The sequence below is a fragment of the Elgaria multicarinata genome, chromosome 1, assembly GCF_023053635.1.
Source record: "Elgaria multicarinata webbii isolate HBS135686 ecotype San Diego chromosome 1, rElgMul1.1.pri, whole genome shotgun sequence".
NCBI classification, from domain to species: domain Eukaryota; kingdom Metazoa; phylum Chordata; class Lepidosauria; order Squamata; family Anguidae; genus Elgaria; species Elgaria multicarinata.
The window spans coordinates 140,858,828-140,883,040 of record NC_086171.1 but is presented as its reverse complement, the minus strand read 5'-3'; the positions used below and the strand labels follow the sequence as shown (position 1 = coordinate 140,883,040).

The following is a 24,213-nucleotide window of genomic DNA, read 5'->3' as shown; positions in this document are numbered from 1 at the left end:
AGGTGACAGTAACCAGTGGTAGGGCTTACTCACTCACACACCCCGCAGGCCTAAACCACTCCAAAATTTGAAGTGAGTGACATTTTCTGCTAGGATCATGTGATTTGTATTTTGATCCCAGCAAGAAACCCCTCTACTGAGCATGCTCAGAAGCAGTGGAGTTGGTTGTGCCTGCAACAGAGAAAGCCCTTCCACTGCCCCGTCACAAAGATAAGGATTTTTTTAATTAAAGAGGTTAGCAGAATGGCATGGGAGAGAGAAAGGAAGAGGCATTTTGCATTTGATCCAGATTCAGCTGGGTCTAGATCTGGATTGAAATGAGACACCCACCTTGGAGGGGAATATGTTTGCTTTTCAACCCCCCCATGCACCCCCCCCTTTTTTTAGAATACTTCTCATACCGATGAGCAGCAACTGAAAGCTGGAGAAAACACATATTAAGAGGGTTTGTAAATACCGCAAACAAGAGGCCTTCTTGGTGATGATGATGATGATTTCTTTAGGTTGTTCTCTTTTCTGTTTATCTGTACTGATTCCCCCTCTGGTTATAAACTGATGCTTCACCTACTCTCCCCCACCTTTTTTGTTGATTTGTGCTTTTTATGCAATTAGTTAACATTATTTTGACTCAATAGCCGCTTTCTATGCTAATAGTTTCCTACACAGAAAGTATTCACTTTAAGAAATATTTAGATATTGGAAGGTAGGAAGCGTAGACTAAATGACTTTTCCTTACCTGTCTGCCTACCAAACGAAAGGCCATACAACTTTTTTACTAGCCCACCATTCAGCATATATATCTATTTTTAGTCGTTTGTGACCTAAAAGAAAAACAACTGTTGTATAGTTTCATTTCCTGGTTGCCTGATCACATGATTCTTTGCACCATACATAACCACGAATGTGGGTATATACAAGCCAGCCACGTTGTTGTTGTTGTTGTAAGCCACCTTAAGAGCCTTCTATGGCTAAAGGGTGGGATATGAGTGCTATAATAAATAAATAAATAAATAAATAAATAAATAAATAAATAAATGTATAGCATAGTGGTTTCTTAATCTACGTATGAGCAATGAGGAAGGGGTAACTCAAACTGCATAGATAATCTTATATAAATGCTAGGTATCTCCTCAACCTAGAACGTTTTATAATATTTTTCCTAGAGAGATCAAGATTTTGTGAACAATGTTCTTGGAAACTTGTAAAAAGCTTATCTTTACTACTCAGACCCATTGTCAACTGAGTTAGCTGTTTCTCCTCCCTCTCTAACGCTACAATGCTGTACACACTTACCTGGGAGTAATCATTATTGAACTCAATGGGACTACTTCAAAGTAGTCATGCATAGGGTTGTGCTGTAAGTCTTTTGGTTGAAGGCAGAAATCCTCTGCACATTTACCTGGGAGTGAGCTCCATTGAACACAATGGAATTACTTTCTGAGTAAATGACCCTCTTCAGACGACAAGCTGAGCCACGATGGTTAAACATTTTGAGCTAAACATTATAGCTTAGCATGTTGTGTGAACCATGATTTAGCATGTCATGAGAACTATTCCTAACCATGGTGGCTAGATAACCACTGATTAAACATGCTCACTAACCATTTGCTGCAAAAGGGTTAGAGGCCTAACCATGGTTTAGCATGTAATGTTAGAGGCCTAACCATGCTTTAGCTAGGGTGGCCATATGAAAAGGAGAACAGGGCTCCTGTATCTTTAAAAGTTGCATAGAAAAGGGAATTTCAGCAGGTGTCATTTGTATATATGGAGAACCTGGTGAAATTTCCTCTTCATCACAACAGTTAAAGTGCAGGAGCTATGCTAGAGTGACAAGATTTAAAAGAGGGCAGGGCACCTGCATCTTTAACTGTTGTGATGAAGAGGGAATTTCACCAGGTTCTCCATATATACAAATGACACCTGCTATGCAATTGTTAAAGATACAGGAGCCCTGTCCTCTTTTCATATGGTCACCCTACTTTAGCCCAATATGTGTAGGATGGCTCTGTTAGAATTTGATTTGGCAAGGTCAAAAACTTCAGTGTTTTAAGTTCTATAAAATTCTCCTGAGTAAGTATCTAGTGCCTTTATCCTATTCTGTGGGTTTTTTCTAGATATTCCTAGGTCCTTCTCATGAAATCTTTAAATGTGAAATTGATTCATGTGGTGAAAGGAGATAGAATTACAGCTTTCATATTCATGCACAATTTACCTTTTCATTTTCTCTTGCTATCCAGGGATATTCAGTAAATCAAGCGCCCCTTATGGGACTAGATTTTTTTAAAAAAATCTATTTGTGGGGTCCCATGAGTAGTTGAGGCAGTAAATTACTGTGACTTTTGTTTGAAATTTTTTTAGTTACAGCACATTACCTCTTTTGTTTGCTTTTCTACTGATAGAGTATGTGTTTTTATTTGAGAATTTGTGTTTCTTGAATGTCTCATTTATGAATAATATAGGGTGTGAAATGTGAAGGTCATACAACAAAAGCTACCAAAGAAATTGCCCTAAGTACCATTCACCAATCTGCTAAACTGTTTCAGAAAATGTGTAACTTATTTTGAACTTTAGTTGGTTTCTCCCGCCCCCTCCTTTAAACCCCAGTGAGGATAATGAATGTCTGACCGTTACACACAAGGTAACTATATATAATAACCTTTTCCTGGCTCATCCAGCTATCTTGCTTTATTTGAAAGATTAATAGATCAGAAGGCCAAGGGACGTGTTTTATTGTACATTTCTGTTCCAGATTTCCTGACATTTTTCGTTTAAAAAATAGACCTTTAAAAGGCAAAGGAAGGGCTAATAAGAAGCAGATCTTAAAGTGATTGTATGTCAGAATGTCAAAAATAACTGCATTGCATTAATCCTCAGCCATTATACATGCACATATACACATACATTTCCATATATTCACACACATACACACATGAGTTTTTTGTACATAACTGATTAGTATAATATGGCTTCTAGAGTGACAGCAAAATCCTTCATGTTTTTCATTAGTTTAGTTTATAAGTTGTTATGGATTTTTGTTTACCTGTTCCAAATCACTTATTGGTGATAAACAGTTCTTTGGATTATAACAAAGTAGTTTGTATGCTCTGGATTCTGATTTATTTTTCCCTTGTTGTTTCATGCAGTTGTTTCAGAATTGTTACTTTATCATACTTTATCATACTGTGAACTGCCCAGAGAGCTTCAGCTATTGGGCAGAATAGAAATGCAATAAATAAATAAATAAATAAATAAATAAATTTGTAATTACTAATATCAATGGCTTAAATTCAAACTACCATTAGTGGAAGAAATTGCTGTGCTAGTGGAGCACTGGTGCCTTTTGCCATTGAGAAAGTGATTGCACAAATGCTAGCAGACTTGGTAAATCTAAGATCCGTGAGTCGTTGCACAAGCGGAACTTTAGTTGGAGTCTCCCCTTCATGTAGTTCAGAGCTTGGTTTCTTCTGTGCAAAGTCATTTATGCTAACAAAATCACATAGTTAGATACAACCCATTGTGTCATTTTTTAAAAAAATTCTTACTTCTCCCCTGCCCTCTACCACAAATGTTGATTGTGATATTTTTAATAGTTTTGTATCTTTGCTTTGAGCCATTTTGGATAAGCAACTGATACACATTATGTGTATAAGTAACAAGTGCAGAAGCCTACTGATTGTTCTATAAAAATATAATCAGGTAGATAAAACAGTCAAAAGCATCACACAATCAGGTAGAAAACCCACCTTACATTGACAGCCAGAGGATTCCGTGTTCTTTCTACCTTATTTACAAAAAGCTCTATATTTTAAATAAAACTCAACATAAATAAAAGATACAACATGAATTAATTAATGGTATTAGTGATTCCAGGTTTGAAATATTATATAGCATAAGAGTTCTCAAGCTGCCTTGAGTGCCATTTTCTTGACAGAAAGGCAGGGTACCAATCAAATAAATAAATAAATAGATCACTTAGAGCTTGACAAGATTTCCTATATTTGGGAAATTATAAGAAAGCTTTATCTGTAATAGCCACCATATACAGCTGAGTTATCATATGACATTTGTATATCAGTGGATAAACATGGCTTTAGAGGAATCTGCTGTATTATTTTCTCTCATGCAACAGGAATGTGAGCAGTTATAATCACAGTGACAATAAGTATTTGTAGGATCAGCTCCAGGGCAGATGCAAGAGAAAACTGGGGTGTTTTTAGATGGGGGCTCCTAAAGCTATCAAATAGAAGACATTGTGCAGCTATTCCATCTTTTCACAAGAAGTAGTGGGAACACACAGAAGGGCTACAAGTGAAAGATGATGATATCTGAACCTTGTGTAAAATTATGTGAATGAGACAGGGCAGGGCAATGGCAGCATAAAGGCCTTGTCTGGAAACACCCTGAGTCTAGGAACAGACAAGTTGGAAATAATTCCAAGTAGGCAAACAGAAAAGTTGGGATTAATTCCAGGCAGGCAATAAAGCAAGGGGAAAGATTCACAAAGGGTTTATGGAAAGGGGAAAAAGAGGGTGGGAAGGCAAGCCAGCCATCTTTTAATTGAAGGAGGATTCATCATACCCATTCCTTTAAGGCTGTATGGCTAGAAGGGACCTTTATGGCTAGGGCAGGACCTCTGCTTGGGATATACCTGATTCACCTACACAAAGCCATAAGGCCTGTACAGGGATAATGCAGCAGACGCAATGTTAGCAGTCTGGATGCTCTCAGACCAGTTCTACGTCTACAATTAAATACAATTAAACATGAGATTGTTTGATCTCTTGAGACTTTTTCTTTTAATCTACAGTGGCTTTGAGGCTGAATGATGTAGTGCTGGATTGTTCAAATGTTATATAATTATGTCACTTGCAAAATTACCTGGTTAATTGTCAAGGCATTGGTGATGTTAAAAAGTTAATCCTTGTGCTGTTAACTCCCTGCAGCTGGTAGAATTGTGTATTAACCACAGTGATGGTTGCAGTGCACAATGACTATTCCACAATGAGGATTTTCTGGCTTAGGGTGCACATTCATGTGTCTGTGCTGTTGAGCTATGAAACCTAATCTGCATAGTGGCCTTGAACTCTTAATAAAATGGAGTTATTCATCAATGAATACATTTAGGAATGTGGTTTATATGGAATGAACTATTAAAATACCTTTGCCCCAGTTTTATTGCCTTTGCATTCAGTGTGGGTCAGAGACTAAAACATATTGAAATCTGATTCTACCGCCTTTTTATTTTAAAATATTGGCAGATATTTATTTCAGATATTTTTAAACTGCCTTTCAGCATAAAGTATACAAGGCAACTAACATTAAAACTTTAAAAATATCTATCTAAACATACAATAAAGCAACACCAATTGATTGACAAGAAAGGCAGAATTAAAATATAAATTTCAGTCTTGTGAGAAGAAAACTGTGATCATCAGGCACCTTAAGTAGTGATCACCAGAGTAGTTACCAGACAAGATCTTGAGGGAGGCATTCCATTACTGGGTGCTATCACACAGAAGGCCCTGTATTGGATTGCCATCCACCTAACAAAAGAACGGCCATATGTCCTACTTTACGTCTGTTTGAAGGACTGTCCAGTCCAGCATAGAAGAAACGAGAGCAGGATCCCTGCTTATCAACATTTAGCATGTGGCAAGCAGAATGAACAGGCAGGCACACAGGTCACCTGATCAAAGTCCACCATGGTGAGATGTATTTCTATTTAAATGATAGTAAGACTATCATTTAAATAGACGCTCCACGTGCTCGTCCTCAAGCAAAGCCAATGCCCGAAGAGCACAGAGGAGTACATTAACAGACACAGCAATGCTGTTGATCATTTTGATAACCTGATCGACCAAATCCATCTTTACCGAAGTGAAATTACTTGCAGTAAAGGATGATACCACTAGAGGTGCACAAATGCACATGCGCAGAAACAGTTAGACATGGAGGGAAAAAATCCGGGGAGTTTCGAGGATGTCAACTGCGAGGACGAATAAAGCCCGCCCTTACACAATGCCCTGTTGTTATGAAAGGAGATGGGGTTTGAAGGATGTGTGACCTGGGGAAATGAAACACAATGGAGTAAAGGGAAAGATACGACAGCAGGGAGAGATGAGTGTAGCATGCAACGTTAATGGTGCAGTTTTAAAAAAAGCATGAGGAGGCACCTTGACTACGAAGTGTAGATCCCCTCTTGGTGATGTGTAAGTGGCCACCTTTCCTCCAAAGGTGGAAGCACCTGGAACAGAGGTCTCTAATGAATTTTTTTAAAGAGTGGGCAAGTTCATATGGGAGAAGGTGGTCTTTCTGACAACCTGATCCATACAGTGCACTTAAAAGGATATGAAGCGTTACCACATGGGAAAATCGCGTTTGCTTACCGTTGCTTCTCCACCCGCATGTTTGTTCCTCATTATTTCCTCTTTTGAAAGAGGAAGTAAACAACTTGCATGTGGGCCCACTGCTTCTCCTGAACACAGCAGGAGATAGCGGCAACTTCCGTCTTTAAAAACAAGTCAGACTTGTCACGTGACAGATGCTAGAAGGGGCAGGAAGCACACGGGAAGCAGATGTCATGAGAGGGATCTGCGAAAATCTGTGATTGACCAGTAATGACCATGCAGTAAAATGCTCATCTGATGGAGCTCATGGTTAATGAGGCAAACTCAGGTTTGTATCCCCACTAAGCCATTATGTTTACTGGGTGATCTTGAACAATTCTCCTTTTGTGAGGATGCAAGGGTAAGGGGAGAATCTTGTATACCACCCTGAGCACCTTGGTGGAAAGATGGGATTTTTAAAAAATGTAATAAAGGAATAAGCATAGAAAGCTGATCTGCTGAGTACACACAGTCCCTTTCATCCTCCTCCCATGGCTGGAGTGGTAGTAGAAGACTTGAGACTTGTTCAAGTGCCAAACAAAACTACCTCTTCCTAATGACATCATCAAGGTGGACAGCGGTTAACTCTTTCTAATATAGGAGGTTACATAAATTAGAGAGGCTGAGACAACTGTATGCCACTTAGAATCATAGAATCATAGAATAGCAGAGTTGGAAGGGGCCTACAAGGCCATCGAGTCCAACTCCCTGCTCAATGCAGGAATCCACTCTAAAGCATCCCCGACAGATGCTTGTCCAGCTGCCTCTTGAAGGCCTCTAGTGTGGGAGAGCCCACAACCTCCCTAGGTAACTGATTCCACCATCGCACTGCTCTAACAGTCAGGAAGTTTTTCCTGATGTCCAGCTGGAATCTGGCTTCCTTTAACTTGAGCCCGTTATTCCGAGTCCTGCACTCTGGGAGGATCGAGAAGAGATCCTGGCCCTCCTCTGTGTGACAACCTTTTAAGTATTTGAAGAGTGCTATCATGTCTCCCCTCATCTTCTCTTCTCCAGGCTAAACATGCCCAGTTCTTTCAGTCTCTCTTCATAGGGCTTTGTTTCTAGACCCCTGATCATCCTGGTTGCCCTCCTCTGATGCCCAGCTTTCTTCTGCAGTAAGTAGTAAAATAGCAGGGTAAGAGTGAGTGTCAATAGCTGAGCTTTGCCATACCCCTCCCAGTTGGTAGCATTAGCACACCCTGACGCCCATTATTATTATTATTATTATTATTATTATTATTAGTAGTAGTAGTAGTAGTAGTAGTAGTATCCTGTCTTTTGCCCAATACTGGGCCTCAAGGTGGCCCATTGGCTGCTTCTGTATAGCACCTTGGGTAGGAATATATATGGTGGAACAATAAAGATGAAACAGAACCTGTTCAGCACTAATGTGAATGCAGCTTTCTATCCATGCTTCATTGAGAGCTTTGATAATATGAAAAGCAAGCTGGCCAGGCAGTGGTTGGCCGTCTTCCTATCCAAACATTTTAGTTCATTTCTCTTTAACTCTTTGATATACTTTGTGTGAGTTGCCAGTAAGTCAAAGAAAGTGTGTTGGTTCAGAGAACAAAAGCCCCAATGATTTATGTAGAACCAGTGAGACCCGTGTTCAAATATCCAGCTCACTGGCTAGTCCTAGGTGAATTTATTACAGTTTAATTTATCTCACAGGGTTGCTATGAGAGAAAAAAATGGATTGGTGGGAGGACCAGGTTGGCTGTCCTGGACTCCTTAAAGGAAGTGTGGGGAATAAATACATAAATGAAACTGAAGACCACAATAAGAAAGCAAGAGGGATGTGTCAAACAAGCCTTCCACTTATGCAGTGCATTTCCTTGCATATGGTCCTTATTTCTTGGCTACTCTGGAAGCTGTGAAGGGTTTTATTAGAAAGCAAGTGCGCAATCAATTTCAGCCCAAATGGGTGTGCTGTGCTTTACCATTACCAACCTTAGTGTGCTAAAGGGAATTGTTCCTCACAATGCAACCGCAGGGCCAGGCCCTATCTTTGGGTAGATTGTATCAGACAGCAGATTTGGGGTGTCATATAAGGACAGCAAATTGTTGGTTATTTATAATTATTGGATTTTTACTTCCAGGGAGATACATCTGTAGGATTCTTTGCCTGAGGTACCAAAATAACTCAGCCAATTTTGGATATTACTTATCTTCATGTGTTGGCCAGGGGAGGCACCATTTGCTGTTCTGCCTCAGGCAACAAAATGTCTAGGGTTGGTCCTGAGGAGCTGCAACTGTAAAATATGACTTTAGAAATCAAAGCTAGAGTAATCATACAGAGATTCAAATTCCTTTGCCAGAATTTACTTTGAAACATAACTGTAAATACTCTGAAAGTTTCCTGTTTAATAATGTCTGGATATAACTGTAGAAATATGTGCATATTTCTCTGTACAATTCTGCTTGCAGAACGATAAGCAGTGGACATCTATGCATTCACACCCCATTCAGGAAACTTCTACACCTGAGAATTTTTTGACAGGAACCCTCCCCTACTGTCCCCGTGTGCATGTCTATAGTTGGAGGCTGCCTATTTCCTCAGTTTTTTGAGACCACACATTGCAGCCTCAGTACCAAACAGATCCTCGGTATCAACATGGAATAAAAGACGAGGTCCTTTTATGGATAAAGAACAGAAAACAAAGAGTAGAAATAAATGGTAAATTCTCCCAATGGAGGATCCCACAGGGATCTGTATTAGGAGCAATGCTTTTCAACCTGTTCATAAACGAGTGAGCAGTGCAGTGACACCAAATTGTTTAGGGTGGTTAAAACAAAAAGGGATTGTGAGGAGCTCTAGACCTCTCCAGACCTGAGAGAATGGGCATCCAATGGCAAATGCAGTACATGTAAGCAAGGATAAAGTGATGCATGTTGGGGCAAAAATCCCATCTTCAAGTATAACCTGATGGGATCCGAGCTAGTGGTGACTGACCAAGAAAGAGTTTTTTGGGTTGTGGAGGACAGCTCGATGGAAATGTCAACACAGCGTGCAACTGCTGTAAAAAAAGGGAAACTCCATGTTAGGCATTATAAGAAAAGGAATTGAGAATAAAACTGCTAGTATTACACTGCCTATGGTGCGACCACGCCTAGAATACTATGTACACCTAAAAAAGGATATCATAGAACTGGAAAAAGCGCAGAAAAGGGCAACTAAAATGATTAAGGGGTTGGAGCATCTCCCTTATGAGGGAAGGTTACAACAACTGGGATTGGAAAAAAGGAGGCTGTACAAAATGGAGAATATGGATAGGGAGACATTTTTCTCCCTCTCTCAAAATAGTAGAACTCGGTGTCATCCCATGAAGCTGATTGGTGGGGGATTCAGGATAGATAAAAGGAAGTACTTCTTCAAACAGCACATAGCACATAAACTATCGTGTTGGCCACCAATTTGGATGGTTTAAAAAGGGGGTTAGATAAATTCCTGGAGGAGAAGGTTATCAATGGCTACTAGCCTTGATAGCTTTGTGCTACCTCCAGTAGCAGAGACAGTAAGCCTATGTACACCAGTTGCTGGGGAATATAGGTGGGAGGGTGCTGTTGCATTCATGTCCTGCTTGTGGGAAGGTGCTGTTGCATTAATGTCCTGCTTCCCAGAGGTATCTGGTTGGCCATTATGTGAACAGAATGCTCAACTAGAAGGACCCTTGGTCTGATCCAGAATGGCTCTTCTTATGTTTTTATCTATTTTGACATCAACATTGCCATGGGGATGGTGAGTTGGCTGTGTGAAGAACACTCAAAGAACTACAGTTACAGATAAGCAACCTATCTTTCGTCTTCATCATCTCTGTGCATCATACATATGAACAAGTAGCAATCTAACTTACCAGTGGCTGGTTGGTGTCCTACTGTAAGACAGGTCTAGTGGAGGCTAAGAAACTCTAGCCATCAGTATATGTTGGTACTGATCTTGGATACCAAGGATAATCTCAGTAACGTTCAGTCAGTGTCTGCCCTCCATATCCTGAGTGCTGTTTGTCCCAATACTAAGTGCTTTGAAGTGGTAGGTGCCAGCTTGAACACCTATCCCAATCTGAAAGGGATGACTGGGAAGGTGGTATAACTTAGTGGTATGATCTCTCTGATTCGAGAAGCAGTAGCCCGAGAACATGAAATCTGAAGATCCAATCATATCAGGAGATTGATGACTCTGGCATTAGAGATATCTGCTCTGATAGTCTTTCTCCAAGTTAGTACTGGGACTGGCAATAACTCTGTAATCTCGCCTATGATGTAAACATGATTGGTATAGGATTCTGCACATGGTTAGCCATGGGAGCCTATTATGCAAGTTGGGCTTGATGCTGTATTGGTGAATCAAGCATCAGTAGAGGAGCCAGTATGGTTGATGGCACAGTTTGTACTGGGGCAGGCAATTGGGCATTGGGTTCATAACTGGCCTAACTGCTGCCTTTTTCCATTTTTTTCTCCAAAGAGGATTGTTGCACTCTGGCTTTTTTCAATAGCTTCTTTGCTACCATAAGATTCAATGGCTGCCCAGGTGTGGGTGGGTCAGTACGTCCCAAATTCAGGTCTTGAGCAGAGGAGGAATCAGTCTCTGAAACTCTCAAAGGCTGAGGCAAACAGGGAAGAGTCTCTGATACCCAAGGCGTGTGTGTGTTCTTTGTCACCTGCATAGCAGACTTGTCTGCCAATGGCTCCACCGGTTGAGGGGCTTTCCTCCGTGGAAAAGCCCACAGCCTGTCAGAGTGACTACATCTCATTTGTTTTGTAAAGACTTGAAAATAAGTGCAGGCCTCCACCTTGTGCCACTTTCCCAGGCAGAAAAGACACAAGGAGTGCCCATCATAGAATAATTGAATCATAGAATAGTAGAGTTGGAAGGAGCCTATAAGGCCATCGAGTCCAACACCCTGCTCTGACTGCCACAACAAACACACTTCTTAAATAGGAGTCTCATGGCTACACACTCTTAAGTGATTTATTTATTTATTTATTATTTGTTTGTTTGTTTGTTTGTTTATTTATTACATTTCTATACTGCCCAATAGCCGGAGCTCTCTGGGAGGTTCACAAAATTGCAGAGATCATGAACATAAAAGAAACAAATAAAATTGTGCACACAGGAACAGTGAAGGAGGGATGTGCACACAGGAATGGGGGAGGGTTCCCACCAAAAATTCTTCAGCAATAGAATGGGATTTCTTGCAGGCACTGAGCCCATATGCGTGATGCAAAAGACGACGACAAAAAAGGTAAACTTCTGTGTGTATTAAAGCACAGCTGCAACTATTCTATAACACAAAAATCAGAAAAAGTTGCAAAATAAAAGGCATCTAATATTCAGATTTTATGTTCTGTGTCTCCAATTTATACTCTTAGGCTCATGAAGGTGACTTATGATGTGCGGTGTTTGCATTGGCAACGGGTCAAAACCAGAAACATATTTAAGGCCAAGCTTTCCAGATATTATCTCAAGTAATTTAGAAGTTCATTATAGGGCACCCACTAGGCCTGCTACAGTAAGGGTCTGTCAGCATTTTTCAGTGGTTATAACTCAGGCATAAAGGGGAAAAAATCTCTGTAGGTTAAAACTTGGCATTCAGGGTTTAAGACTGGGAGCAAATTGTTTTAACAAATTAAAAAGTTACATTGACTATTATTACGTTATTTGTGGTCTAAATTTGAAAAAGATTTCTGGTTTCAACCCAACATTTCTAGCATTAAACTGTTTTCTGAAACTGTTTTTTGTAAGTAGATAGTATCAAATGAAGACTGGTACTTGTAAAAATCTAAGAAAATGATAAGTCTGATTTATGATGTAGCCCTTAAATCCTCCTAATTCAGAAGTCTCATTTAAGTAAATGGGTATATTCTGATATATGCAGCCTGAGCACTACAGCCAAAGAAAGTATAAACGTCTTGGGCATAATTTTGAGTCACGACTCAATTTTGTAACTTGTTTTCAGTGCCAAAGTTCGCAAATAGAACAGGTGAAACAGTTCTGCAACTATTATTATAATTACTACAGTAGTAATAAAAAATATTTCTGAAGGCCTATTTTATCCTTCCTCAACCTGGTGCTCTCAGGTGTTTTGAACTACAAGTCCCATCATCTCCAGCTGGCATAGCCAATGATCAGGGTTGATGAGAGTTGTAGGCCAATGGGAAGCCCACAAGCAAGACATGAGTGAAACCACTTGTCTTCCCCAACAACTGGTATTCAGAGACACACTGCCTCTGATACTGGACATAATAAATAGCCATCATGACTAGTAGCCATTGATAGCCTTATCCTTTCTAAATAGCATGATCTGGACTGGACAAGAGTCTTGCCTAAGAAGAAAGAGCTTCTTGACTGTCGCTTAAGAAACTAGGAAGCCTCTAAGCTGATTCACACAATCAGAGGTGGTTTAAACATGGTGGCTTGTTTAATCTATGATGTATGACAGGGCATGCTGGGACCTACTTGCCTAATTACCCTCTCTGGCATAGCTTGTCATGTCATCCGGACCCAGACAGCCTGACTTGTTTGAGGGGGAAACGTATCTTAAATAAGCTATGGCTTGTTGTTGGGTCATTTGACAGTTGTTTCCCCCGCAAACAAGCCATGCTGCCTGTATTCGGATGTTATGACAAGCCATGCCCGGGCAGGTAATTAGGTGAATGGTGCCTGAGATGCCACAGCATGGGCTTAAATAAGTCACTGTGGATTGTTTAAGCTGCAGGGATCGTGCAGGGATCGTGCGAACATAACCTCTGTCAGTCAAGGTAGACAACAATAGGTTAGATGAATCATGGGTCTAATTCAGTATGGCAACTCCTTATGTGTATATGATAAGGTGTCACAAGATTCTGTTTTTTTCTCTTTAACAGACCTCTGGAGGCTTATTCTCTCTCTCTCTCTCTCTCAAATATTTCTAGGCTGGCTTCAAGGGAAAGTCCTCCCAAGGTGACTTACACAATAAAATTGTATCCAATAATACAAGCAATAAAACATCTAGCCCAGACAGTACTTAAAAACTAAAACACAGTTGTAGCTAAAAAACCGGAAGGGTCCAAGGAAACATATTCAAGAAAAGGCCAGGGAAAACAAGTAGCTATTCAGGGCCTTCCTAAAAATATGCCATGATGGGGCCTGACAGACCCCATTCCAGAGGTGTGTAGCCACCTGTTATCTTGTTTGTTTGTTTGTAATGATCCAACCATCTTACCACAGTTATTAAATCCGCCTTTGGTATATCCATTATTCTTTAATATGCTGAAAACTAATCAGCACCCTCTGTTAATAGTACTTCACATAGATTTAAGTTTCTTTGGAAATATTGTATGTATTGTGTTAGTTTTCTATACCGTTGTCAGCACGACCATCATAGAAAAATTAATATTGCCCTCTTCGATTGTATTGTGTATAAAACGGCTAAATTGCTGTCTTTGAAGTGTAATCAAGTTCAGCAGTAAAGAAATCTAATACAGAAAATTTGAGTGTAGTTACTCAGAAGCTCTGCACTATTAGCATGATCTTATTAAATGCAGATTTTTGTGGGAATTCAAGAATGTGTGAATTCTTAGGCTATGCTTTAGAATGACTTTTTATTTTAAGTGTTCAAGTGTATGATGCCAGATTATGTGGAAGCCTGAATATGAAGCCTGAAAGTGAATCCACTTTCCCCTGCTTACTTGTAAAATTGTTGTCTTCATTGCTTTGATATCTTCTTCAGTAAATGGTGATTATATTTTTATTGGGTTCATTGAGTTGTATCTAATGTTAGTTCCATTAATAACAATGGGTCTATTCTAAGTAAGACTAACATTGGATACAAGCCTCTTTGGCCCCGGCCCATCTCCCACCAGTGGACTCTCTCCTAAAGAGGCTGAAAGGCCTGTCTAAAGGAAAAATTAAAAGGAGGACAAAGAGACGAAAATCACCTCTGTCTCTTCTCCCGCCTTGCTGACAACAGCTCAGTAGGGCGCTGTATTGGCAAAAGCCTCCAAGACCACCTCCCAATGCTCGCCCAATGACAGTTCTGCAGTGGTTCTATAATGGAAAGGGATGTGTAACTTTACAAAACTGTACTTTGACGTTTGATTTTCAGTGTTTTTTATTTATTTATTTATTAAATTTATATACCCCCCATGGCTGAAGCTCTGTGGGCGGTTTACAAAAGTTAAAAACAGTGAACATTAAAAGTATACAAAATTTTAAAGTTTAAAAACAACAGTATAAAACAGTATCCATTTTAAACAACAACAGTTCTGGGGTCCATTAAAAACCAAACAAACTTAGCATATGCTGTTAAATGCCTGGGAGAAGAGAAAATGTAACAACGTTGGCGCCCAGGCAAGCTTCATCAGGGAGATCATTCCATAATTGGGGGGGCCACCACTGAAAAGGCCCTCTCCCTTGTTGCCATTCTTCAAGCTTCCCTCAGAGTAGGCACTCAGAGGAGGACCTTAGATGTTGAGCACAGTGTACGGGTAGGTTCATGTTGGAAGAGGTGTTCCGTCAGGTATTGTGGGCAATACTTAGGAAAAATGGTCAGAAACAACATTTATTATTATCAGTTGAATATCAACATCTGGATGGGCAAGCCAGTAAAACTTGAAATGAAAGAAATTAATAGAGATAGGCAGCACCTGATGTTGCATGGAGGAGATATAAGCTGCTTTGAGGGCGGGGAGGCTGTTGGTCAAAAAGTTGGGTTATAAATATAATAAGTAAAAATTGATCCCTTATGAAATTCAGAAACAGAAGCTAGGAGAAATTAGTGGTGTAGGTCTTGTGGAAATGAAACCAACACACACACCAACGTCAAAACAGCCTGATGTCTAATTCAAGGTGGGGAGAGAAAGGTTATTTTGTTCAGAAACTCACTCTCAGAGAAACTGAGGGACCTGTTTGCTGACCTGATCCAATGTCTAGAGATATATGCCTTGACACTGGGGACATAAAACAGATACCTAAATGCCATTAGAGTTCAGGTGATACCTCATGCTTCTCATCCAAGTTTGAGCACCTTAAATAAAACCTATCAAACAGCTTACATTTAGTAAAATTGTATTAATGAACATGCAGGTGAGTGGTCAATTTTGTACAGCTTGCAGGAAAGCTGGTGTTTATTGTGCTTTTGGCTAGAAAGCTTAGTTCAGCTCTTTGACAACTTACCGTTTTGACTGTTTGGATATCATAGTAGTGAAGCCATCCAGGACAAATACAAACTAGGCAACCACTTTTTAGAGTGGGAAGAAGATCTGCTTAAATAGAATATGTCCTGCCCAAACAGGGAGGATAAACACTTCTGTAAGCAAAACTAAAGTATCTGTATGTATAAATGCTACAAAAATAATGACAGTACATTTTTCAAACTAGACTGTCACCTTCACCTAAAACACATTTGCTGGGGTAAGAAGACAATTCATACTCAATAGAGAATACTTTCTATCTATAGCCTCTTCTGAGTGGCTTTATATGGAAACTTTATTGATAATTAACTAATGATTAGAGCTTATGGTCTGGCTACAATCCACAGCAAAAATCCATCCAAGACAGTGTTGAATGTTTACATGCATTGTGAATCTTGCATTGGTCTAATCTGAAAGATGTATTACTACTAAAAGAATTTAATGTAACACTTGAAATAAGAAGCTAAAATAGATTAGAAGAGCTTAACATGTCTCTAGATCCTGGTTTAACATTCCACCTCCACAAAATTAAATAATTCTTGATCTTATACTTGTGTCAATCATATGATCAGTTCACAACAAAACCAAGCATGAACATTCTTAACAAGATAATAACTTAACTAAAGACCTTCTTTCTCTTTTTAATGGCTTAGCTATTTTCCTTTATAAATAGCAAGTAGCTCATTCTCCCTGCTTGGGCAGGACCTCATTCGGCAATTTCTTCAGTTTAGAAAGCTCTTGAATTAATTTCAAAGAATGGTGTTCACACAAGATTGTCACTACATGGAACCTGCTTGGAAGGAGATGTGCAAACTGAAAACACGTGCTTTGTATGCCTGAAAACTGTTGCACCGTGGCTTGCATAGATTTAAGCTGTGCTTTGTATTCTTGGTGAGAAAATGACCAAACTGGTACAAATTAAGTCTTCTGCACTGCTCTTGATGCAATGTGCCCCCAAGACCCTTCCCAAATTATAATTTGGCCTCTAGAACAAAATTTTCCCCTATTTCTATTTGGAGGATCACCAATGCTCATTTAAACCTGCCTGCTCCTTAAGGTCCTTTTCTGCGGCCATATCTGTATGCTCACCATCAAGATCATGCCAAGGGTAGGCGTGGTCGGCTACCTGCCAAGGGCCCACACCAAACAGGAGGCCACTACCAAGAGCACTCTGGACCTGCTCCTCCTCTTCACCTTTGCTACCTGCTTGTTCACCTGTCTCTTGTTCTGGCTCAGACAGCAGTGGTGATGTGGAGGAGAAGCAATAGATGTCACTGCCTACTTGCTCCCTGGTTCACTCCCGGTCAAGGAGATAAGTTGAAGCAATGATGACAAAGAGGATAGCACCTGGTGACAGTGGTAGAGTTTCGGGGGGGGGGGAGGGGAAGACATCGCGGTTATCTTGCCCCAGAGCCCTCAAAAATGAACCGCCCAAAGAGTGGTATAGATAAATGAATAAATCTGTGGATTTTTGTCGGAGAGGGAACAAGGGATATAGTTTACTATTTAATATTTGCCCTGAAAGGTGATGTAGAAATACTGGTTATATAAATATTCAAAATGCAGTCCTCCTCTCTCATGTGAATTGTTGTCATAATGACCATAAACACTCCTGGTGGCAAGATGCAGCATGGATGCAAACTATGTAGGGGGGATGGCAGCAATATATGTGACAAGTAATTTCCATCAGGTGCAGTCATTGCCATATTGTATTAACTGGCCTAAAACCTTATTAAGTGGCTTGGGAGGTTGCTGATTTTTATTTTAAACTAGCTATACCCGGCGTAGCATACGCCGTTGTAGCATATCTTAAAATTTATTGATTAAATATCATCGCGAGGGTGCAGGCTGCTTGGAGGCCGCCGATACAGCGCCGTCTGGCAGACCTGGGGGGCAGGGAGGTCAGGGGAGGGGGAGCAGGTGTCCCCCTCTCTCCGGGGTTCCTGTCAGCCTTGGGCCGCCTGCCCAGCTCGCATGAGATTAGGCCGGGGCCTGGGCTTGCAGCAGGCAAGCAGCCTCCCACCCAGTCACCAAGGGCCCTGGCCGTGCCTCGCTCATGCTCCGGACCATGGCGCTGCCCCCTTCGTGGGGGGGGGAGCGAAGAGGCAGAAAGGAGGGTAGGATTACCTTGGAAGGCCTGGAGGAGTCGGGCGAGGGGCTTAGCAACCTGTATCAGCTGATGTTACACGTTGTTACTGTTGCTTAGCAATCTGTATCAGCTGAAGCCTGTATGGAAACATAACTAAGCGTTTTATATAGATAGATAGATACTGCATCTGAAACACTAAGGCCATGGCTAGACCTACTGGGTCTAGCGCGACGGAGGGGGAGGATCTCGCAATATGGTTATCGCGAGATCTCCCCCTCTGTCTACATGCAGCGCGCTATGTCCGAGGAAGAGGATGTTGCACGTGGCATTTTTTTTAAAGGAGTAGGAGCGCAGGAGTGCTCTCACACAAAATGTAAGGTTTTTTTAAAATAAATAAACTTCCCCACACCCCACACCCTGCCCCTGAGTCCCAGCTCCTCGTGGTTACTCGCAAGGAGCCGGGACAACCCGCGACGCCTGGCCACACATTCTACGGTCTCAGGATCATCCCAAGACTGCAGAAAAAGCAGGGGGAAAGGGCCTGCTGATATCCCAGGGCAAGGGAGGGATCATCCCTCCCTGGTCCTGGGATGCCCTGTGCCGCATGTGGATGCACAGGGATGATCCCAGGGTGATCCCTGGGATATCGGCTGGTCTAGCTATGCCCTAAGTGTCAGATTTCTGAAAAGAGTTAAACTCTCACTTATGTAGAAATCTCTCTCTCTCTCTCTCTCTCTCTCTCACACACACACACACACACACACACGTGGGGGTGGGGTATGTATTTGAACTTATGTAAGCAAATCTTAATGTTGTTGCTGAGTATAAGTTTTAAATGTTTAAAAATAAGTCCCAAAATTCTTTTGAAAATCTGATCGTAATTATATAACAATAAAATGAAATCAGTGCAATGGGTGAACAATGATGGAATAAGCTAAGTATAAATGGGACCTTCAAGACAATGTTGCAGCGTGGCGTTCTCCCAACAGCTGGTTTTATGAGAATATGTGTAATATAGTATCTGTCTCTGGAAGTGTATGTTATTTTCCACAGATTACTTATGGTAGACTCTTGTACTATTTTACAAATGTGTATGGTAAAAGATATACATCCATAAATCTGTATGGTTAATTACCTTGATCCAAAGCCCTATATGCTCTGCAAGGCACATACACATCTCCATTCCTAAAGACTCCTCCATTCAGTTTGACGGAAGGATCAGCTCTGTACACACACAAACAGTTTTTTAAAAAAAAATCTGAAAAAAGGCTTATTCTCAATAAATATACTAGAAAACATTGTCTATCTTTGAACAGATTTTTTTTTCATCTGCTGCTAAAGTCACGAATGCCATACATTTAGAACAGTGCAGAAATATGCAGTGGCCTTAGCTAACTCCTTCCCTTTGTTTTTGACAGATTATTTCTTGACACTTGATGAGCCTATGAACAATATCACCACTACTCTAGGCCAGACGGCAGAACTTCATTGTAAGGTTTCTGGTAATCCTTCTCCAACTGTGCGCTGGCTGAAAAATGATGCTCCCGTTGTGCAAGAACCCAGAAGGATATCTTTTCGTGCAACAAGCTATGGGTCTCGACTACGAATAAGAAACCTTGATACTACAGACACCGGCTACTTTCAGTGTGTGGCATCGAATGGCAGGAAGACTGTTTCTACAACTGGGGTACTGTTTGTGAAATTTGGTAAGAAGTTCCTCTTCTTCGGAAAGCATCTATTCCTGAGAAATGTTGGGTAAAACAATAGAGGTAAATGTCTCCAGGGCAGAACGTGGATGTTTCCCCATCCTATCTCATTAATTTAATTCACGCCTTAGATGAGTAGAACCACTTCTTCAGAATCACAGTTACATTGAATAATTTATTCAGTTACTTACTTATCAGATGATATTTAACAGATAAAATATTTTAATACTGTCCATTGTAATGGAGAATCTTGTGACATCATCAAATTGAAAAGAGCTTCTTAATTGCTCAGTATTGAGACCAGGGGGGAGTTTTATCACTAAGGGCCAAACTCCACATGCGGTTTAATGCTAATTTCAACTTTGGGAAATATGTGAGGATTTTCAGCAAGTCTTCAATGTAAAGGTTAAATTTCCTTCACACTACCATCCGAATTCTGCTCAACCACCAAGCCCGACAACCAATATTTTAACTAGTAAAAACATGCATGTTTTAACTAGTTATGCTTTTAACATCACATGTTACTAGTTATGCTTTTAACATCACATGTAGTTTTGCCTTAACATAACCAGCCAACGGCCTAGTAGTGCCCTTTGGCACTAGTAGTGCCCTTTGGCACTAGTAACAGTGATTATGGAAACTAACAGAGTTATGTGTGGCTGAAGACTAGCAATTTTAGCTGAGGATCTTTCTATCTCCCATCAAACACATGAGGCATTTAGCCTAAAGATTTTTATTAAACATGCTGCTTTTGTTGGTGACTTAAGTTTTGGATGGGTTTGTTTAGAATTGTATTTTTTTTTAGTAACTCATTCATTAAAGATGCAATCTTATGCATGTTTAAACAGGAAAAAGTCTTATAACTCTGTGCAATTCCCATCCTGGGAGTTGTAGGAGTTTTTTTTTCCTATCTAAGCATTCATAGTATTATACCCTAAATAAATTTAATAAATGGATATAGGCTAAAAAGGAAGGACTCATTGGTAATTGGATTAACTCTTTATCTGCTGTGGAAGTCTGCATGAAGTCTGCATAATTAGCTGATAAATTTCTAAACCACCCTCCATCCAAATGTGCACAATAATAAATAATACAATAAAATAAAAAATAACAGACCTATTTTTACTTATTAAATCAATCAGATTTCAACTATTTTGGATTGTGAAATCAAATTCCCCTAAAAAAACATATCTAGAATGAAATTTAACATCTCCTGGATAATCTCAAAAAAGTTATCTAAGCCAGGATTGGATTTGACTTCAGCCACTTTAAAAGTCCACTTTAAAAGATCCACTTTAAAAGTCACAGAGCTATAATTTTATTATAAATGTGGTTTGTGTGAAGTGAACTAACCCTGCCCTCAGATCTCATCATCTGAAACCCCTAGCCTATCTTTAGAAACCCTACAAAGTAATTTCAGCTTTCTTGGTTCCAAAATCCTAGGCTGGAATCTAATGAACTAAGTTAGCCCAAGGGCTGACATTTGCTGAATATAGTTTTGTTTGTTTAATTTGAACAGCACACTCCTATGCCACATCACAAGCTGCCTTTCAGTTCAAAACTGACTTGTCATCCAGCAAGGAAACACAAAGGAACTAATTTTCAAGACATCCATGTTCAAAGCCTCCTTGATTGCATTGAATTACAACAGCATGGTAACTGTTAACTATAGTAACTGCCTTACGATAGTTAATAGTTCACGATTTTAAAATATTGTAATTTTGAAGTGAATCTTTCTTTCCACACTTTTAAAACTATATGTCAATATTCTGTTTTAGAAAACCAAATCTTGATATATTTAATTTGATCAGCTAAAACATTTTGCAAACACATTTGAGGGCATAATCTTACACATGTTTAGACAGAAAAAAGTCTTACAACTCCCAGCAATCCCCAGATAGGTATAGGATTTGGCCCTTAGAATGTTTAAATTACCATAGTTTACAGTTTCACAGATTATTTCTGCCACCCATTCTCATATTTTCTGAAAGCAAATACTGAAAAGACATAATAATGGACTGATAGTCAAAAACTCACTGTGGTAAAACAGAGGTGTGTTCCCCCCCCATTGTCTTGAATGGATGAGATCCCAAACCAAAATGTACTAAAACCCAAACAAATTTTCATGTGGAATATTTGTCTATCAGCGTTTTTAGAATGTACTCATTAAGCTCTTAAGTAAAAATAGAGGAAAATATATTCCTATTGATAGCACTGACAACTGATGCTATGTAACAGTGCTATGTCTTATATTAGAAACTTGGACTAATATAATGAAGTAAAATAGTATTTAGACAAGCAAAATAAATCTAGAACATCCTGCTAAAAACTCTTTTCTTTTTTTCCTTTTTACAAAAAACATACTTTCTCTAGGTCCTCCTCCAACAGCAAGCCCAGGCACATCGTGAGTTGCTTGATTCTTATTACATTAATTAATCATGTATTACTATATTTTTCTATAGAAGTTGTGTATGCATCTCTAAATTGGAGTTTCTTCGGCTCAGTTCAGACAACACGTTTCTTAACGGTGGTTTTAGAACTCCACCATTGAGAAATATGTTGTCTGGAGGGAAAACTCCACCCCACAGTGGAGTTTTTTTTAGAAAACACTCCATGCTGAATATCCACACTGTGCAGAGGAGAGTTCCTGCACAACCGTTGTGTTGTCTGGCAGGCTCTGTGGAGTTTCCCAATGCGCTGAGTGGACTTTACCTATTGGCTACAGAGTTCTCTGGCAAGAGCGGTGTGAAGCTCTAGGAGAGACACTGGGATTGGGTTTTTTTTTAGCAATGGCTGATGGGATACCATCAGGAGGAGAGGGGGCGGAAGAAATGTCAATCAAACATCACATTGCCTTTTACTCAATTCCACGGGAGCCCACAATCACACAACGGTGGAGTTAGAACATGTTGTGTGGTGAGTACCCACTAAAAACTCAACCATTGAGTGGAGTTTTCTCACTGAGTAGAGAAAAGTGTTGTCTGAACTGTGCCTTTATCTTTAACGAATGGATATTGGTACATTTATTTATTTATGAGTTTTGTACGCCACTCCAAAACATACTATTCTTAACAATATTCTTTATTTTTATTAACTCTCTCATCATTATAAACTCAGACTTCTCCCATTTTCACACACAATCTGCCCCACAAAGAGTTCTGCAGTGGACACTGTCCAAGCAAGAGACTATCTCTTCCTTCATTAAAATGAAACAATTCATTCACTTCCATGATCCTTAATCCATACTAACTGATAGTCCCCCACGTGTTGGGAAAGCAGCAAAAAGTAGTGATGTTGTGTCACATCTGATGCTCAGCTCAGTGGGCACCTCATTCATCCATCGGACCTGAGTAGTTCCCCCTCTTTACAGAAACTGGGGTAGACTTTGGGCCAGTTCATATGAACGCAGGGTGGTAAATAACCCATGGTGGCTTTTGAGTGGTTTGTTAATTACCCCAACCAACTACTGTCTTTGGGTTCAGATGTTACAACAAGCTACATCCAGCAAGTAGCTCCAGATGTATTCCAATATGATTATGTGTGTTCACACATAATAATAATCCAGAATTTCTGACAATTCTGAATTATCTTTCACCACATTGCCTAATTGTTCCCCCTTGGCTCCTTCTATTATTAGGAACAGTAAACTAATCAGTAAACTAACCAGAAAATTTAGCATTATGTCTGAAGGACAGGACTTCTGGCTTTTTGCTTCTAAACAAGTCAGGAATTGGAAACTAACAAGAATCCCATTAGACTCTGACTTGTGAGGTGAACAACAAACCAGGAGTTCTGATTCAGATGTAATCCTAGACTTTTGTTTCCTGATTAGATTAGCTGCTACCATTGGTGAGAAAAACCAAGCAGGAGTAATTGGACAGTATACACAAGCACACTATTCATGAATAGTAAGTCAGAGATCTCCACAATTCTGGCCTATTGTTATGTGCGAAGGCAGCCATTGTGTCAGCCTAAGCAAGTTTTTGTAACCACAAAATGGCATGTTGCTATGCTTTCTCATGAAGTATCACATAATGCATCTTTGTGTTTTAAGTAGGAAATTGGCCAAATTAAAGATATTCAGTTTGTTTTGGAAAATAGAGCAGTTTCTTTCTTTTTTAGCTTTATGGGCTTGAGCAAACTGCATATTAAATCCCATGGCTGGGGGACTGCATTCCCTGGTCATCCGTAAGAGGGTTGGTAAGCAACTTGTAAGACCTAACATCTGCCATTGAGTTGCTTACTGTCTACTTCAGTTATATTGTTAAACAAGGTATAAGAGCTTGAGTTACGCCAAACTAAAAGTAGTTGGTTTGTTTTTTAATTTGCTGTAGTCTGCGTTCCACATAACAGAGTTGATGGAAGTTACTTACTGGTTTCTCTTTCACTCTGGTAACTATGGGCCAAAGAACATTGAACAAGGAGATCTGTCACTGGAACAGCATGAATGTTGAAGGTGTTTTACACTTTCCTACCCTGCTTTTCTTCTAAATCACCACCACCCCAAGCTACTATTTGTTCTGCAAGGGGGATAAATACAGGCACCCGTATCATGACTGTATTTTTCCCCAATGGAACAGATAGTAGAGCCTGGGGAGGGGTGGTGTAGAATGAAATGGAAAATACTCCCAGCCCCTGTGCTGCTTCCTCAGTTGTATTAGCACCGCCTGTTTACCCCAAATAGTATAAGAGAGAGAGAGAGAGAGAGAGAGAGAGAGTTAGCTCAGTCATAGTTCTTGTGGGGGTAATTTGGTATTAAATATAGGGCTGAGTGTCCTGATTGAATAAAGTAAAGAATGGCAATGTCCTCATCCAAATAACTTGAACTCTTCTCAAGCTAGGAAGAAAAGGTTCATTGTGT

General features: G+C 40.0%; 1 protein-coding gene across 2 annotated transcripts in view; it reads left to right on the top strand.

Annotated features, from left to right (window-relative positions):
- The window catches only part of ROR1 (receptor tyrosine kinase like orphan receptor 1), a 211,648-nt gene that overhangs the window by 148,032 nt on the left and 39,403 nt on the right, over positions 1-24,213 (top strand). For both annotated transcript variants that reach the window (XM_063137992.1, XM_063138001.1), the window contains exons 3-4: positions 19,065-19,352; positions 21,726-21,756. In XM_063137992.1, the coding sequence (XP_062994062.1) occupies positions 19,065-19,352; positions 21,726-21,756 (319 nt within the window). The remainder of the gene's footprint in view (positions 1-19,064; positions 19,353-21,725; positions 21,757-24,213) is intronic.